Here is a 19,546-nt window from a genome sequence, read left to right as displayed (position 1 = left end):
ATCGGCATAAAAGTGGCAGAAATATAGACCAATATAATGAATTTTCTATTAGTAATTTATAGCGACCTGTTGAATGGCTTTAACAAATTGTCAAATCTCAAAATGAATTTTTCCTGCAACAAATTCCACAACACAGCAATTGATATACCACATGGTGTGCAAGCGCGGCTTGGCGACCTCACTAGCTCGAAGCGTGCCGATTAGGCAGGACACTGAGCAAGCCAAGGCGAAGCAGACCACCCATGGCGAATTGGCGTATGGCAGATGGCCACACCGAGAATCTAACAGCGTAATATAACTACAACATTTTGTACGAAAATCCAAGACTTATGCATGTAACAGCGATGAGTGGGTGATCTTAGAGGAGGCAGAGATGAAAGGAAGTGTACACCGTTGCTGGTATTGTAACAAGCTTTTAATATTTCTTGCTACTCTCTGGCGAGTTCATTTGTTGAAGTCGCTGCTTTTTCAATTTCGGTCAATTCCACTGCTGTTGCCATTGTACACCAATCCCATCATAATTTTTCACCAAACAACACCTCACTGGAGGGTCCACCCGCCACAGCTCGCCTGTCTGGTGTGACTGGTGTGATCGTAAAGCCACGACCGAATTGGCGCGTATTCGCAAGCGTTCGTATGTGCCGCCATCAAAGCCAGGGTAGGAGCTGAATCTTTATTGTTGGTGTTTGTTGTATGAATTCAGTCGCGTATTTTTACGCATTAACGCAGCATATAACAATTTGCGCCTTTCGTTATTCTTATTGGGAAGTTGCTCAAAAGATTGAAAAATGTCCTCGCGATTACCACTGTTCCAACCGCACAACAGCTACAACTCTTGTGTGTTCATACCGTCCTATGCATACACACAGTCATAGTTTTGAGCGGTGGTGAGGAAATTAATTGGGATCATAAGTAGCTTGCTGAGCGGCATTCAAACGGCGATCAGGGTCCGCGTACGAGCAACTCAGTCACAACTCGACGAGTTTCAGAATCGTTGTTCTGGAAAGCAGCATACACCTATGTACACACAGTGAAACAAAAAAGGCCACACTAAAAATATTTTGTATTTTGCACCCAATTATTTATTTGGGCCACCAAGCTGGATACCACCCTTTCCATTATAATATTTTTATATTTCACAGCATTCTCTGAGCCCTCTTATATTAAAATTGATTCCGATTTTTACTTGGAAATGCATCTCCATACCATTTCACAGTGGGAAAAATGGCATTTTCTGCGAATCGTTCACAAGTCTGCGACGAAATGCTTAATAGCCATCAGAACCAATAAGGTTAAACTTCGACTTGTCAGAAAACACTTCAGATTTCCACTAAGTTTGGGTCCGGTAAGTTTATTTTTAACCCAATTGAATTTAACTTTTCTGGTCACAAGTGGCTTTTTTACATGTTTTCGTCCTAGCTTTCCCATCTCGTTTAGCTGACTTTGAACTGTTCGAGCTAAAAAATCATTGCTAAATGATTTCTGCAACTCTGCCTTAGTCTCGGCTGCATTTTAAATCAGTTTTATAAACTTGTTCTTAAGTTAGTACGGTCTTCTCCTAATGCTACTTTTTTTCCTGAAGTTATCTTCCTCTCTAGTTCGTCAGTTGTACGATATTTTTCCAAAACACGTCGCACTGTTTCTGATAACTTTTTGAGACAAAGAAAGCAGTGTTTGCTTAAGAAAAATTTTGTTTTATTTCAAATTTATGGGAATTCGGGCGAAACCCAGACGGTTTCTAATGAATTTAATTTTAATCAATTTATGAGGCTTTTTTTGTTTCGCTGGGTGTATATCCATTTGTAAGTCTAATTATAGTACCTACTTCAGATATTGCACAGAAAGCTATTCTAACGAGTTATATAACACATTATATAACACTAATCTAAGTATAAAAATTAAAATCAGTCAGCAGCTTTGATGTCATTGAATTTGAGTAAGTAAAATATTAAAAAGCGATCATGACCCAGAGTCGCATTTCGCTTTGATAGATTAGTTTCCAAACACCTTCTTGAAGATTTAAATAAAGGAAAATAGCCAAGGACATAAAGTTGATACCAATTCATTTGGTTTTCGTACAAATAAATCTGCTAATTTACTCGTTTGCTTTGTTAGATACCGAACTTACTGAATACCCCTATCGATTGCTTCAAGAAATCTGCATATTTGAAGATGCGTGTATGTATTGGCACAATAGTTTTCTGCGATGCGCCGCAGTTTAAAGCTTTAATACGTTATTTATGTGTCCCAAAAAGAATAAAAGGCTTTGGATGCCACACGGAATTGTGGATTATTTATCATTTCACACGAGCTGTGCTGAACCAAAACGCTTGCATCGTACCAAAGTCCGAAACAGCATATTTTTGGTATTACCACTACAGTTGTTGTTGCATTGCCAGCGGCCGAGATCGAAAATCGCCAATAAGTTCAGCGTATTGCTTGCGAGCTCGGTCCGAATGCACAGGCCGTGTAGAAGTGAGAGCACATTCAAGCCCCTCAGCCATCGCCGTCATGCGCGCCGCATTATTTAAACTGCATTTATGCACAAAAGCCAAGCGTTTGTCAATTCGATTGGTAACCAAATTTATGACCACACGCACATAAATTAGGACTGGTCTGATCGCGCAGCGAAGGTGTAAATGCGTGAATATGCCAATTCAAATTGGGAGTGCAAAAAGTGTGGTCACTGGTGCCAGTACTGCAAAGAAGTTAATAAAGTAGACCCGTCTTCTAAAATTTTTCTCGCTATTGATTATCCGAAAATTATCCAGGAAGTGTGCACATGCAAACACAAGCTCGCTCAGTTCTCCTGGAAAAAAGGCGGACTGCCCGGTTCATGCGGTGGCAAGTGTTAATTGGAATCAATTTGATATTCAGTACATAAAGAATGGAATGGAGTGGCATTATATTGAGCTCGTGCATTTTTAAGTATTTAGCACACCCTGTGAACAGAAGTTACGCAGTTTCGAGCAGAGTCTTCCTCTACCGTGATTTCTTTAAATATTGTTCCAAGTTGAGTTTTGAACTGGTGTTTAATATTATAAGGTCATGGCCTTGGAAGCTTAAGCGTTATATACACGCTCTCGAATCCATTTGGGGTCGTCATCCCTTTTCTATAGGCTCTTTTCCGATATATTATACTGATGATATGAGAGAAAGAGACAAACTACGCTCTGGGGGGCATTCTCGTGTTCGCATATGTGTAGTTTTTGTACAAGTGTACGCACATACAGGTTATGTATTCTTGCCTGTGCTCCTTGCCTTTGTTGTGATTTGAGTGTAAGCGGATGAAAGCGTAATTCAAATCGAATTAAATTAAATGCCGATTTATTGCTCAAAAGCTGCACCGCTAACCAAATTCACCAAAATCTCGAAATGTGGAATGCTATAAATAATAATGGAATTGCAAAATTTATCGAAAAGCGCTGTAAATATTGGCGCAAATGATAAATACACATTGCCTAATACTTAAGACCCATGAAAAAACTGTAAAAACGTAATTACGGTAATGTACTTTGGTGCGTTATAACGACTTTTGGCCGATGTGCACTGCCCTGACATATCTAGATCCAATTCTAACAAATTCAAGCAGAAAAGTCTAGCCAATGTTTTTCATATTAAGTAATATTCCTTAAACCACAGTTTGATAGTTAATTTTTTTATTGAAAGTTAATGGAATTCAAATATCTTCGGGTTCCACAATTCTCACGCTCACTACACAACTGACAATTGCATGGTTTCAATGTACGTTTCGTTTCGAGTAATCGGCATCTTATCCCGCCAATGCCAATGTGTGTATGTCCCTTCTCTAAACTTACAAGCAGAGAGCTGTGTGTATATTGGGAAATAATCAACTTCCCTGCTTCCCAAGATGATGGACTCGCTGAAAACCAATTGGTGATTGGAGTGGTAATTTTAACACCTTCACTACCACAAAATTATGCCAAAATGCTAACGATCATAAAACGGACCGCGGGCGCAACACAAACAAATCAATGAAATATGGTAAGGAACACACTCGTATTAAGCATAAGCTCTGTTGAAGACTATGTAGTTGTATTCTGATTATTGTTGTCGGTGGCGATTATTAAAGTAAAATCATTCTTCACATTTATATTACAGAGAACAGTTGCCTAAACTAACCCATAAGATTAACACCTCACACATAAACGAAGTGCCGCGGGAACTGCAACAAAAGTCATGCAAATATAAAGCATTAACCGCCAATCGATTTCATATCACGATCTGCTTACCTTTTTGAACTAAACGTAGTCGGACAGCTGATACTAACATACATACATACATATGTATGTAGAAGTAATCATATGAACACCTCACGCCAATAATCCAACACCACCGCCAATCGTTCGTCCATCAGCGATCGTAGCTTAGCGATCAGCCCATAGAGCCGCTGGACAAACCGCAATTGTTGGCGACTGCAGCTTCCCTTAATTTGTCCGTCTTACTTGCATGCGATTTCTTTCATACAATAATATGTATAAAACTACAATATATATGTATATTTCCAGGCAGCATAAGTGTAAAACAGTTCGATGAAGCTGGAGAGTTCTCGAGTTTTGATTGAATGATTGAGTGGTACGGAAATGCTAAGCCATAATACCATAAGCTAGCGTTGTCATTTATCGAGTTATTTCAATTTCACTCACTTCATTGTAATAGTTTGGCAAATTAGCTGGACTTTTGGGCAGCCCGTGCTCATAGAGGTTAGGCCTTTGCTACAAGCATGCAAGGAAATTAGTGAAACCTTATTACCGCTGCTAATCGCACATTCTGATTCGATATCGTTTTTAATGTATTCTCCACTTTGCTCCATTATTTGTAATTTGTGCATGATGTGAAGTTTTGGCGCAATCTTCCACCTGCAGTGGACAGTCAAATTGAAATGCAAATAGTTTTCTCAATGCGGATTGGTGTGGACCAATAGCAACGATTCTACAAAGTATATATATACATAAATAATACTTATAATCTCTTTAAAAATTGTATGAACTATTCATTACCCAAAAACGGCAGCTTTTCGACGAGCTGCAACCTAGATTTTTTAAGCGGAACCAAAACCCCTAATGTGTGCTCTTTCCAAATAAAACTAAGGTAATCATTTTAAAAATTTATTTTTAATTATTTTATTTCCGTTGTGAATTTAACTTGTTCCTATTTGCGTTTTTACACGTTTTAAATAATTTAATATAAAATATGAATTGGAAAACAAAGTTGTGCTTATTATTAATTAATATGTATGATATATATTTAACATACAATTCACCGATAAATAACTGTGAGTTCTTTTTACTAAATATGTCAAATAATACATATAGGAAAGATTTGGCATGCAATGCTCTTTCCTAAAGTACATTTGTTTTTGTTTTTCAAAATTGTATAAAACTAGTATTTACGTTGTTAAGTAATTTAATTTAGGCCTATGTTAATCAAATTAATAATAGTTTTTACAATATGAATACACAAATACACACCCATGCATAAAGTCGAAGCAAATATTTCGTTTCCTCTCCGCTTTCACAGTGACAATCGCATGTCTCTTCAACTCAGTTATATTGCATATATGTATGTACAGCAATACTTTGGGTCTACATAAAGAATTTATTGCTAGTAGAACTAAAGCTACGCCTTAACACACTTCGATTCGGCTATTATTTACAGATTATTTTAGCAACGAATTGCATTTTCTTGTTGTACTAGTATTCTTAATGGAAAAAATCGGCAAAGAGCAAAAATAAATTTACAAACCTTTTGTTGAAGAAAATCAAAATGCCGTTTCAGTAAAAATATCAAACTTTATTTCAAAATAAAATATATTCATGTTGTATAATAAATAAAAAGTGTTTCAGCTTAAATCTAACTTGCACTGGTTTTGATCTTTGTAAAATAAAATAAAAAATTTGCTAATTAAATTCTGCTTTTAATAAAAATAAGGTTTTCTGGACATTTATTTGTAAATTGTAAAATTTTTAATTTTACTTGTTTAAAAATATTTAATAAAGCACAAAATTGCAACAGTTCCGATTAGAAGACACTAGGAATTTTTTAAAATTAATTTGGTATTTGAAGCATGTGTAGAACAAACAAGTTGCACGCGATAAACAAAAGTATTTTATAAATTAAAAAGTACTTTTTAAATGTAAACTGAAATTAAGTAAGATTCAGTGCCATTCCATTTCACAAATATTGATATATCATTTTCGCTTTCGCCTAAGCATATGAAAATTGTTGCATTTTACCTTTTAAGACAACATTCAAGTCTCGTTTAACGAGATTCTGAAGCTTCTATCATTTTTTTCAAAGAGTATGTCACTTGAAGCCACCATAACTTTCCCGCAAATTAGGTTGAGAGCAAAATACTAGTTTTTGTTTCGGTAGTGATTATTATCAGCCTCATTTTAGGTGATTCCTTAGCTAAGGCGTTGCCATCGTTCGAGAAGAGCAGTCTACAAAAATTTTAATTCATCCTCAAACGGTTGGACTATTGCTATTTTGTAATTGCTGCAGCTTCAAAGCAAGTCAATACGTTTACTTTTAATTTTTGGCTTCAAGTTTCATAGTTTTGGAAAACCATTTGTATAACTTCAATAAATAAATTACTATAAATATTAATTATTAAAATATTTACAAATGCATGACAATGATTAAATTTCTAAAAAATTGCGCTTTAACAACTCTAAAGAGTAAAAATTTATGCTAATTTTACATGTCTTCACATCAGCTTCTATTTTTTTTGTATTTTTTTTAGTTTTTGTTTAGGTCAATTCTGAACGTAAACTTTTGAAATCTATTTAAGCTGCTTTCCTTTGAACCGCAATTACAACTATACTATATTTACTTGACGTCGACAACGAGAGGAACTTCGCTGATATCGATTAGGTTTGGTGACGATGCCAGCTGCGTTTGCAGTTGTTGCTGCCCCTGGAGGTCGTGGATGTGCATATGCGGTTGGGCGGGTGGATGCGCGTTTGAGGGGCAGCGTTGGGTCTGCTGCTGGTATTGTTGACTGATGCTAGTGGCGGATGAATTGACAGTAGACATTGGGGCAGAAGCGCTCGTGGATGCCGTCGAAGTTGTCGGTGATGTCACTGCCGATATGGATGTGGCTGGCATGATCGCGTCTCCGTTCACGGTTGTACCGCTTGCTCCGTCAATATCGTCACTGCAGTCGTGGCTATTGTGACCGTTCGCGAGGTTGTGACTGCTGCCAGCGCTATTGGCGAGCAACATTCGGTGGTGTTGTTGAAGGCATTGATTGGCATTCACCGCCGCCGCTGCCATCATCATAGCTGCGTCACAGTAATTGGACAGCATTGTTGTTGGATTAACAACACCAGCCGTTGGTGCTCCCTGTGCAGCATTGGGGGCGTAAAAACAGCTGGTACTACTGCTGCTGTAGTCACTAGCCGCCGATGTTGAACCTCCTACCACGCCGGTGGCTGCAGCGCCGAAAAACCCACTTCCATAGCTACCCACTCCGCTCATCATGCCCACACCTGCCTCGCCATTGAAATGCTGCACGTTACTCCCATTTCCAATGTCATTACTACTATTGTTATGACTGTTGTAATTCAGTAAGCTGCTGCTGCTGCTGCTGCTGCTCGTACTACTGCCTGTATGGCTGTGACTAACGTCCACATTACTGTCTCTATGCGTATCATAATCATTGTTGTTGCCGCTACTCCTATTGAATGCAGCAGTGCTATGGATGTTGTGGTGGTCGTGGTGATTGTGGGGATTGTTGCTGACAGCAGCTGCTGCAGCAGCGGCGGCGGCGGCTGCGGCAGCGGATGATCAAGTCGTTGTCAATTGGCGCCACATTGTGTGTCACATCGATGGTAAGTAAGGCCAGGAGAAACTGTTGCCGGACAGCAGCATGTCCCGTATGAGCGTTTCAATTGGGGTTTTACCGACTAGACGTACAAAAAACAATTGCTCGATGACCTAATGAGAGGGACGAAATAAACAGAGAGATGGAATCAAGCGAATATTTCATCTGACTTCGCAATTTTAATTATTACAGAGTCCAGAGAACATTAAAAAACTTTAAAATGAAATATATTTCTTCTTTTATCCCTCTGAATAGTTCTCTGACTCGAAGATATTTTGAAACAAGGTAGAGTTAGTTCGGATGTAACCGATCATTTTATACTCTTGCAACTTGCAAGGATCAAAACCGGCTAAGAAAGAGTTCAGCGTTCATTATTCGACGAAATTTTGAATAGATCACAACCAAATTTGGTATCATATAAACTTATTTTGAAGGTAATAGACCTAGTTGGGTTACTATATTTAACGTATCGTCAGCGAAAATTATATTTAAATCAACCCCAAATGAATTATATATGTATATGTATGTATATACCGAAGGGGCTAAATTTATTGTACTGAGTTTATGTCGAACCAAAGACTCAGAATCCGTTTTATTAGGGATATGAGGCTTAGATCAATACCAGTTTCGTTTATGTTGGGCTCCAAATCACCAATATAATTTTATAACTTTTAAGAAAACATGTGAACTTAATTTCAGTAAAATATCGCAGATTTTGGGGGCGGAGAAATGGAATATGTTGTATTTGGGAGTTGGGGCAATTTGTAGACTGAATTCACATGTTACCTCGCAAATTACCAAATAACATATTGGGTCGTATAAAGTCAAGCGAAAAATTTGAGAACCTATATACACATATGGTCAAAATAATAAGTACATTCCTTTAGGCTGCAGTCATGATTGAATTTTGAATGTTTGGTGAAGTACACGAATGCAACCATGGGTGAATTTTATTAAATTCGATATGGTAGTACTTTTTATAGTAAAAAGAAAATGTTGAATCAACTCTTTGTAGTGGGCGTGGCAATTGATTGTTAATGTTCGTTTTCTAAGTGGTCAAAATAATAAGTACATTGTTAATTATTTTCAGATTTTCATCAAATCGAGTGATTTATTTTAATGGTTTGCTCTTTAGGTTGTATAGTTCCATATTTAAGACTTATTAAAAACTAAAAAAATTTATATATGGGTAGAAAAAAGCATTGCAGGGCGGAGGAAAAGGACATCTTCTTAATCCTCATAAAAGAGGGCCAAAGTCTTAGGAATATCGCTAAAACATTAGGCCGTTCATTGTATTTCGTGCAGAATGCTCTAAGGATGAAAAAGAATGTTGAAACTCGCGGTTGACCAAAAAAGACATAGGACAACCGTCTCGTCACTCTAGTAAAAAGGACCCATTGGTATCTTCAAGGATAATATTAGCCGATATTGGTAACATAATATGTTCCTGAATGGCCCGACGAATACTATATCGAGCTAATTTACCTGACCGGATAGCCAGAGGAATACCATAATTGCAAAAAAAAAATTTGAGATAAGATTACATTTCGCGAAAAATCATGCAAATTGGTCCGGCCCAAGTGGTCAGAAAAAGAGGACGAAATATCTTGTGGAATGACGAAACAAAAATTAATTTGTTCGGAAATGATACCTGACGAAATGTTCGTCGTCCGAAAGGCAAATAATTGCATTCACAGTCTACAAAAAAGACCGTTAAACACGGTGGCGGCAACATAATGGTCTGGGGCTGCCTTTCGTGGTATGGTGTAGGACCAATACATCTTATATCAGGCACCATGAATAGGTTTCAATATAAAGATGGCTTTGAAAACACGATGCTGCCATATACTGAGGAAAGTATGCCACTAATATGGAAATTTCAGCAGGATAATGATCCTAATCATACTTCGACGTTTGTAAAAGGTTGGTCCCAGGACAATGGTGTGAGTTCTCTTATATGACTATGTCAATCTCCCGACTTAAATCTAATTGAAAACCTTTGGGGGGGAACAAAGCAACAGATTAAAAATCAAATAGGAGACAGAAAACTCAAACTAATACATTTTTTCTTTCATTGATTCCTGATGTACTTATTATTTTGTCCAGCCATTTTTTTAGTCTTTTTATTATTTGATAGAAATTTAAGTTTCTATTTGAACTATTATCACAAGTATCTTTATTTTTATTATTTTAGACATATATGAAATGAAATATGATATTATTTCACTTTAAACTTTACTTCACTTTAAAGTCATTGAATGTTGCACGGACGTATGTACTTATTATTTTGACCATGTGTGTACATATGTTTTCAGGTATGCGGGGACTAGAGAAGTATTGGTAGTTATGAAAAGAGGCCTCATGTATAGACTTGATTTCGCACATTTTCACAGTGCATAATACATTATAATTTTTTGTATAACCTCACCTAATTTGGTTGAAGTAGTTCCAAAGAAATACGATTTCGCCAAAGCCGTCGTCCAATTTTTATAAAGCTCTTCTCTACTATCTGGATTGTGGCCATTTTTTCAGCGAGTTATAACGTTTATAGTAGGTTTCGATATGACCGTTATATAGGGACTGGGTGTGATTATTACCTAATTTTACGCATTTTCACAGTTGGATGCCAAGGAATATATGTAACAAGATCATCAAGATATCTCAATGTTTTCTCAAGCTATCGCTTGCACGGATAGACGGACGGTCGCTCGTATTTTAACTCGTTTCGGCATTATAAATATATATGTATGTACATAATCCTACATCTATCTTGATTAGTTTAAGGTGACACCAACAACCGCTAGGTTAACAAGACTATTATATTCTGTAGCAACATATTGCAAGAGTACAAAAATTTTTAACAGGGATATGTTATTTTGAATGCCATTAAGAATGTGAACGAAGGCGAAATATAGGGTTTTTTTTATCAAAAGTATTAAAATTTGAACTGACCTGGGATGAAACGGTGCGCAGGGAAGGCAATCTTAAAAGTAACTTTCCAAACCGTGTTGGCTGACTGGGGTACTGTGTACGACAGTATTCCTCTAGGGCGCACTGCGACTTCTCCTGCAGTGATTCGATATGTGTGACGTCAGATAGACCACATGCATCTAAAATAGGTAAAAAGCAAAGAATAAATAATAAATTACCACCATAAATAAAATAAGCACTAATTTAAAAAAATTTTATAATCACAGTCTGTCGGAGAAATACGCATGTATATTCTCGAAAAAACTCAGCACCGATATATGTATACAACAATTTAAATTTTATCTATTTATACTTTGAAGCAATTCACTCTAATCTCTGACAGACTCTGAAAATCTACATATGTATCAGTCTAATATCATAGAAGTTTAAATAGTTCGTACTTAGTCACTTTAACACTCAGATGCGCCAAATTATCCGTTGCGAAAATTGCTTAACCACTTGAAGATTCATTGCTACATACATACAAATGTAAACTGAGCATGAACATCGTTTTCAAGAAACAACAGTATTAACCTAAAACTCTCGAAATAAAAGCTAAATTTATTGTAATAAAGTTATGGAGAAACAGCAACAATAACTATTCGATCGCTCGCCAAACATTCCTAAAGATAACAGCTCAACCTTCAATTACTGCAGCAAAACTCGAATGGCAGCGAAAAACACACAAGCGCAATCAAAAGTACTGCTAATATACATACATATGGACTGTATGTATAAACATGTATGCTTGCTTTTGAACATTGACTGCGTCAGTCGCGCCGTCGGTAATTGACATAGTCAGTAATCAACAACAATCAACATACAGCACTCAACATTTAACAAGTATTTAATTAATGCTTTTTGTTTTAAATTTTTTTCGTTCTCTGTCTTTATATTTCTAATGGAATTTCGCTTCATCTCGCAACATGGTTCGCCTATGAATTGACTGCGAGTCTCAGCTCTCGTTAGTGTCTATGTATATATGTATTGCCCCTGAGTGGACAACTTGTATCAAGTTGTAGCCATTAACAAAGCCAAGTGCAGACACATGAAGGCATTACATACTTACATATATTTTGTCACAGAAAAGCAATATCTTCAAAATTATCTAATGAGCGGAACTAAGACTATCTCCACTTGTGAGACTGCCAAGCGGCGTAAAGTCTGATGCGTATACGCCTCGTTGAACACCTTTCCCGATAAGGTTCCCTAGTCCAAGCAAATGTATGAACGTTTATTCCTTTGTGCTGACCATTCTTGAAAGTGTGTTGCACGCGGCTCCAAAGTTGTTTGTTACGCAAATTTAAATAAAATTAAAGTTTTAGAGGTTTTATATAAATTAAGTCTGATATTTAGTTCTTCATTTCTAGCACAGAATTTCTTGGAAGTCTTAAGAATGTGAACTTTACATAGACGAATGTGCCACTCACCAAGAAGAAAGTGATGCTAATTTTGTATTACTTTGTCTTTGATTTCAGTTTTTTGAAAACCCGCGCGACAAAATGTGTTAGATGAACTGAGACCCCAGTTAACCTTTATTCTTGCTTAAGCTAATTTTAGTCGTTTTTATTGATTCTATTTTACTAAATGAGCAAATTTCTCTTGGAATAATTATGAATAAATTTTCCTACTCTTTGGAATATATATATTTCGCAGCAAACTAGTACTTTTGTTAAATTCGTCCATAGTCTTCACATTCCAAATGTTGTGAAATCTTACTTTCATAACAAGTACATATAGTATGTATGAACATACATATGTAAATATGTTTGTTTTTTTGAAAATTACGACAACGACTTGTCGCCAGCGGCGTCAAACATTTAACGTTTAATTGCAAATTAACCACGAACACAGCCTTCGGAGCATCAATAATCAAATCACTTCACATAAAATAATTGTCAATTGACTTTCTATTAACTATGGCAGCAACATGCTCCTAAGGCTCCTAATGCTAGCTCTTTGTAACGACAATTTCTTATGGCGCTCGAAGACGCCTAGTGGACGGTCTGGTCGTTGGACGGCGCGGTCAAGCGACCAATAAGCCCAAGTCAGCTGTAAATTCATAAAAATTACATTCAGTTCTTCCACGGAGGCTTGGAGAAAATAAACTAGCTTTTAAGCAGCTAACAAAAAGCGGACACTAAAAAACCGATAGTAACAAAAACAACAAAAAAGACTTGTACGAACTTGTAAAAAAGAATGCATTCAAAGTCACGACAAAAATTTGACAATAACCAGCAATAAGGTACCGCACTAACATGCACTTACAACATAGGCATGTATGTATGTATGTATGTATGTATGTACCATATTTATATATAATATATACGTAGATAGTCACCCTAGAAGTGCAATTGCTGAGTTGAGGGATAATGGTATTACTTTATTGGTATGTGTATTATTTATGGAAAATTTATATATTTTAATTAATTAAATCAGGATCAATCATTAACACACATACCCAGATATAGACTCAATTAATTCAGAAGGAACCTTCATACTACGCAAAAAAAAAGTTTTTAAGAGCGACTTCATCGCATAATCTCATTTTTGAAATTTTCTGTTGACCGCATACTTTTAAAACTGTCCCACACATTTGAAAATCGTCCAGTGCCCATTCAGAAACCTTGCTTAGATATCCTCTCAACGATACTTGAAATCACCAATCAGCCGAAGTAAATGTGATTACCCACTTTGCCGATTTTCGGTAATCTTAGTATAATATTGGTGTTGTTTGTGTTATTTCTGGAAAAGTCTTGTGAACAGTTTTCAAAGCCAAGCAACTAAAAGCTTCAATATGTACCTTTGTATTTTAGCAGTGCATAAAATGGTAAGTAGTGAGTGCACGAGGGTAATGGCGAGGCTAAGTAAATCCAATAGTGGTGGGGAAGGTAAAAGCAGTCTCTAACTCAAAAGATCGTGACCGCATGTCTTAAATGCATAATGACCGTAAAGTAGTTTCTGCAGCAGCCGCAGCATCAGCAGCAGCAGCACCAGCTATCAACGACGGCCACAGGAAAAACAGCAGCAATGAAGAGTCGCTAGAATCGTTAGTGTTTAGTGAACGCTCCAAACTAGCCAAAAATAAATTCCTCGGCGTGAAAGAAAGAAAAGTCAGCCAAAGCATTTCAACCTTAAATGATTTGGCCCGAAAAAGCCAGACTTGGTGTTGCACGCGGACGAGATTTGACAGACACAGACAGACTGGCAATCGAGGGCAGTGTGTGTTCGAGCTAGCTGAGCTGGGTCAGTGATTTGGATTAAAGTATGGGAGCCTCCGTAAACATTGCATATGGACTCAAGTACTTATACGTATGTATGTATATGTGTATTTACAGCTGGCGGAGACAAGGTTCAAGACAAACGAGCAACCGCAAGTCATTTACTTATTGAAAATTTACTGATTTCAAGATTCTGGCATAATTTTGGCATTGTTGGCATATTGTCTTTATCTAAACTATTTATCTAGTTAACTTTTCTTTATTGCTTTGTTGAAAATCTCAATAACTTGATTATATACTAATTTATGCATCGTTCATGGTCTGGTCTGTTAGTTTTGGGAGATAAATGAAAATATAATAATAGTTTTAATGCTGACACTTTCAGGGGATGCGCTCTTGTTTTAAGGCCTGTAGCATCGAATGGTGAGTTTTGCGAGTACATGGTAAATACGAGGCAATTTTTTGTGAAAAAATATGGCTTTATTAGTTTAATAGGCAAGATATCATAAAGTTCCGAAACTGTTTATCCGACATTCAGTAACATTTGTAGTATGTGGATAGTATTATAAGCTCCACGACTTACGAAAAGAATCAAAGAACGTCGCCGATGGATTGGCATGCGCCGTGTTTACTTGCACAATAAATCGGTACTCCACTGGCTATTGACTGAACATCAAAGAATACAATGTACGAAATCAGTTAACAAAATATCTACCAGCCGGTCAATGCCATGTTTCAATAGGCAGCCAAGCAGTCAGACTAGATCGATGCAGCATAAGTGTGACCAAAACAACAAGATATACATACATATAATATATAAACGAGTGAATACTAAACAATCGCAATCGAAAATAAAGCTAAGTGGAATCAAAATGTAATGAAACGCTGGTGCTTCAGCTACTAAAGAAACGTAACAAGGAATGGGAATGTAGTTTGGTGGAGAAACGTTGAGGCGCTCACTTAGTAGGAGAAGCTAATACACCGTTGCCACAACGGCAAGAGAAGTGTATTACGATTGTAAACGCGACAGCGTGCATTCCCGTCGATCGATCCAAGCAAATAGACAATGACGGCGCCGATCGTGTCTCCCACAACCCAGAAATGTTTGGTGAGCGGCAGAGAAAGCACCACGAGAGATTTAGCAGTGGCAGATGTGCAGCATGTCGGCGCTGTCGAAGAAAATACAAAAATATACTCAACGAAGTCGAACGATATGCGACACAAAATGTGTGCACATGAATGACTGATCGGCTGAAGTTTATGGACAGCAATTCAACTACAATTGTAATTTTTGTCTCAGTCATCTCAGCTGAAGATGGAACGTGTCTAGTCAGCCTTCTGCCACTTTTCGGTACCTGTATTGGTTCGCTTTTGCACCATCAACATTCTGCAGCCGCGGCAGACCATATCACATAACTGGTGCAATTCCGAAATTACTTTCATTGCCTCTAACAGCGACTCTCCGTTTACATTTCTTCGCAAATTTAGCTGCTCCTTAACCAGACTGTGTGGAAGTTATGTTTTTGACAGTATGCTTTATCGCGCTGTCGCCGGTGCGATACTCTTGGTACTACTACCAATTAGTGAGGGGACCCATTCGGCTTGTAAATAAGCGACGTTAAAGAGTGTTGCATTACATAATGTTCATAAAGTGGTATCTTGACGTCAATAAACATCGCTCGGCCAACAGGCAACCAGCCGCAGGGCTTCCTCTGCGAATGAGTCTGCTGCGCAAATTACTAAGGAGTGCAAAAAGAAAGAGCTACAAATTCCTTGCGTTCGCTATGCGTGTTGGATTAAAGTAGCTGTAAAGTTGCCTTGTGGGCTCCTCTTCTATGAAACTGAAGCTTATTAATTCTTACCTTCCAAAATAAATGGAAACACTAACTGAAGACCTTCTCTATTTCAATTCAGAGTGAGATTATGTAAGAATAATGTTTACTAAGCATAGTCATACATACTTTTAAATAAGCAAATTAATAACTAATACTTATGCATACCTTAGACATTAAAAATAAGAATTCTAATCATTCCATGAAAACGTATGTACAAATATGTATATGGTATGTAGGATTTATTAAAAAGTAATAAATAGATATATAAAATTAAATGAATAAATATGGAAATGGTTATAAAATTTAGTTAATGTAATATGCCTGAATGCTCCGACTGGTGTTTCCTCCTTCATGTGGCCTTTAACTGATGCAGGTAATTTTGAAACTTAGTGATGTGCGACACCAATGCATTTTATCCAGATACGTGCATTAGTTCAGTGTGAGAGGTGTAGATATTTATATGAGTGTGAGTGCATGAGTGTTTGGAATGTAATAAACAAATTCTGAGGCATGAAACGAAGAAAATATATTAGTTAAGAAATGAAAATATAATCAATGTTGAAAGCAACTACAACAATACGTTACTATGTGGACGGGTATTTAACGGAATAAAAAAGCTAATAATCACTTCGGAAATGCATCACCTCAACGGAGGATTTTCACAATTGTCTCCACGACAAATTAACGGCAAATAAAAAGGTATATACATACATACATACATACATACATACATATATACCTTACTTAAAGCAATTCTACTTTTATATACTACTTTTGTTAATACTACTTTTCTGATAACTCAATCTACTTTTTAATACAAAGTGTCTATGAAGAACTCTTGTATTTACAACAGCCACAAAATACAACAGAAAGTACGAAAATTCTACAAATAATAAATGGCGGCTAAAGAAAGGATAAGATCCTTTTAGGTAGACATACACATTACCACTAAAAATATATTCGAAAGTAGTATTTGAAAATCATACTTTTTTCAAAGATGCTTTTGTTGCGGAATCATTTTCGAAATAATGTTAAAAACTTTTAGATTCTAATAATAATAATAGATTTAGTGTATCTGACTCAAACTCAATTTTACTTAGCCTGTTGACAAACATTGTTGTTGTTTTTAAAACAAATTTTCCTTTGTTTCTTTGAATTGAATGGTTTTAATCGTTAAAAATTAAGAAAACTTCAAGTTCAATAACCATTCCGGTTTGTAATTTTTAATCACCGATTTCCGGGAACTGAAGGTATCAAAGCTCAACCCGGAAATTGCGTGATTACTTTTGTTCAGAAAGCGTGAACCAAAATATTAAATAAAAAGAACGTCGTTTTTGAAATTAAATTTTATGCAACAAAATTGTATATTTTTACTATTCCTTTTCATCACCCACTTCTTAGTGTCCAAATTTTTAACCCAAATTACTACTAGAATAAATTAGACTTACATACCTACGTATTATACTAAGTAAATAAATTAGTTAGCACTTATTACTAAACTCGCTTAATCTTCGATTAAACAATTCGGGCACACTGGAGGCATATCACTTGGACATACATACATACTCGTACATAATACTTATAAATATATTTATATATCTACTAATACATAGATTTGTATATTAATTATATTACGTAAAATTAAATAAGGTGATTGCAACGTCTAACAAAATATACAACTAATCTCTTTAAATTACAGCGTTCTATGTCTAATTAAGAATCTAATAACAGCTCGTTACGAACGATCTGCTTCTATACACTGACCGACCGAGTTCAACACTCGGCTGCGCTTCGCCGCGTTCACTTATGGTACATATGGTATGATTATGGCTAACACGTAATATGCTATGTGGACTAGACTAAACGCTATGTGATCCAAATTCTACGGCACCTCTAACAACTTTGATTTGTCTCAAGTTTTGCAACTATTTTCTTAGTTCAAACTACAATTGCCACCTACTGCCAAAACTGTACGGCGAGTATCTATAACTGGGACTACCGAACGAAGCGCCACTACTAACACCGAACGGTGTGCTATGGTGGAACATATCAAATGCCGAACCGAAGGCAGAACGTGGCGGTGTCTGATAGAACATAGCCGCTGTGGCAGCGGCCGCTGCGGCTTGTTGTTGGTCTTGTGCCGTCTGCGAATGGGTATGTGCATTGTATTGATGTTGAGAAGAAGTTGGATGCGGCGATTGATATGCCCCACCATGATTACTAACTGCGGTACCAGGGGAGGCAGCGACAGTGGTTTGTGTGGCGCTATTACTCAAAGGCGAAGCGGTTAGGTTATTTAGAAGGGACGAACCGATTTGCGATTGAGTATTTATAGAAGCGCCCAGACCACTGCTATTGTTGTGACTCGCATTCGAGGTAGATGTGGTTGGGTTGGTAGTGTTAGAATTGGTGGTGGCTGGGGCCGCAGAGTTAGCACTGGCATATAAGGCAGCAAGTAAATCGTCGGTGCTGGTCAATTGAGCCGAGGTTTTGTGACTTGGTGCACAAGAGCTGAAAGCACTTGTGGCTGAGTGTCCAAGACCGTTTGCCGAACTTGTGGCGAGCTGCTGTGATGTAGGCTTCCGATCATCGTTTCCTTGATAATTCTCAGTATTTCCTGCATTTCCGGAATTCTGATCTATTGTTGATCTAGACGTCGCCGTAGATGGTGTGATAGCTGAATTTTCAGTAATCAGGCATACATTTTGCGTGACCGCTTCAACACCAGCTACACTCTTCATAAATGCGGCCAGGTGAAAAGCGGCCGCCGAAGTGTGCTGTTGAGATTCTGTTTCTAGCCGATTGAGTTCTTCGAGATGATCGCGCACCACCAACAACACTTGTTCGTGCAACAGATCTGCATTGGAGCCCTTCGTCACCGACCCAGTAGACTTGGTTGTCACTGAAGTATCTGAATGCTCGCTGTTGGTCGTGCTGGCCGCAGATGCCAAGGCACACACTTTAGCTGAAACTTTAGTAAGCAGCGCCGGAATATCCCGGTAAAGGATGTCCAACAACTTACCAGTGGTGAAGAGCACAATCGCTTTGAGACAGGAATATTCAGCCGAGTCGACGTGCAACGCCTTCAATTTTTCCACCTGTTCCTGGAAGATGCGTATATGGTCCATGAATGCTACCACGCGATCCGCCGCCATCGGCGATGCGTGCAGCCCTGCAGCAGCCAACAGTGGTGCCACGTGTAATGGCATTGAACATTGGCTCGCATTTAAGACGAATAATTCGGACCAGACCAGACGTAACAGCGCCACTTGATCCGTCACTTGTAACTCAGGAAAAAACGGGATGTTCTTGGCCCACTCGACGGCAGAAAATAGTAAACGCGCGGCCAGTTCGCAGATATTATCGATACCCATAATATTGTTTGGTTGCATGCATTGACCATATCGGGATGTTGGGTAGGGTTCTGCGCGCAGTAACAATGAAATATAGGAACTAAGATAGGAGTGACCATTGAATCCGGCAACAGACATAGGATCGCCATTAGCTAGCTGGTATTGGCCATGCATACCGGCTAAGCCGGGCTGAGTGGGAGGCACACGACCGCGTTGAACAGCTGCAAAGAAAAAAAAAGAAAGTGGAAACATAAACATTAGTATGAGCACACAAGTACGAGGGGCTAAGAGTAAGACAGTGCTATAGGTTGTTGTCCA

The 19,546-nt window shown here is 37.7% G+C and overlaps 2 protein-coding genes across 3 annotated transcripts in view; both read right to left on the bottom strand.

The window, feature by feature from the left end:
- Window positions 1-5,799: 5,799 nt before the first annotated feature.
- LOC120773422 lies at window positions 5,800-7,528 on the bottom strand. Its single transcript, XM_040102299.1, has one exon. It carries the CDS (start codon window positions 7,504-7,506, stop codon window positions 6,853-6,855), a length of 654 nt encoding a protein of 217 aa, XP_039958233.1. The 5' UTR covers window positions 7,507-7,528; the 3' UTR covers window positions 5,800-6,852.
- Window positions 7,529-7,822: 294 nt separating this feature from the next.
- The window catches only part of LOC120773409 (steroid receptor seven-up, isoforms B/C), a 36,720-nt gene continuing 24,996 nt past the window's right edge, over window positions 7,823-19,546 (bottom strand). The window contains exons 4-6 of one of the 2 annotated variants that reach the window (XM_040102278.1): window positions 18,898-19,449; window positions 10,802-10,959; window positions 7,823-7,962 (exon numbers count right to left, since the gene is read on the bottom strand). In XM_040102278.1, coding sequence (XP_039958212.1) covers window positions 7,846-7,962; window positions 10,802-10,959; window positions 18,898-19,449 — 827 coding nt within the window. In that variant the 3' untranslated portion in view covers window positions 7,823-7,845. Of the gene's footprint in view, window positions 7,963-10,801; window positions 10,960-17,679; window positions 18,509-18,577; window positions 19,450-19,546 lie in introns of those variants that run through there. The other variant, XM_040102286.1, reaches the window with a different exon arrangement.

Source organism: Bactrocera tryoni, chromosome 1 (genome assembly GCF_016617805.1).
Source record: "Bactrocera tryoni isolate S06 chromosome 1, CSIRO_BtryS06_freeze2, whole genome shotgun sequence".
Classification (NCBI taxonomy): domain Eukaryota; kingdom Metazoa; phylum Arthropoda; class Insecta; order Diptera; family Tephritidae; genus Bactrocera; species Bactrocera tryoni.
The sequence above is the reverse complement of the archived record's forward strand: the minus strand, read 5'-3'. Positions and strand labels throughout refer to the sequence as shown.

Bases quoted from the DNA above. Each gene is read 5' to 3' on its own strand.
- LOC120773422 (XM_040102299.1), bottom strand. From the start codon at position 7,506: ATGATGAGCGGAGTGGGTAGCTATGGAAGTGGGTTTTTCGGCGCTGCA.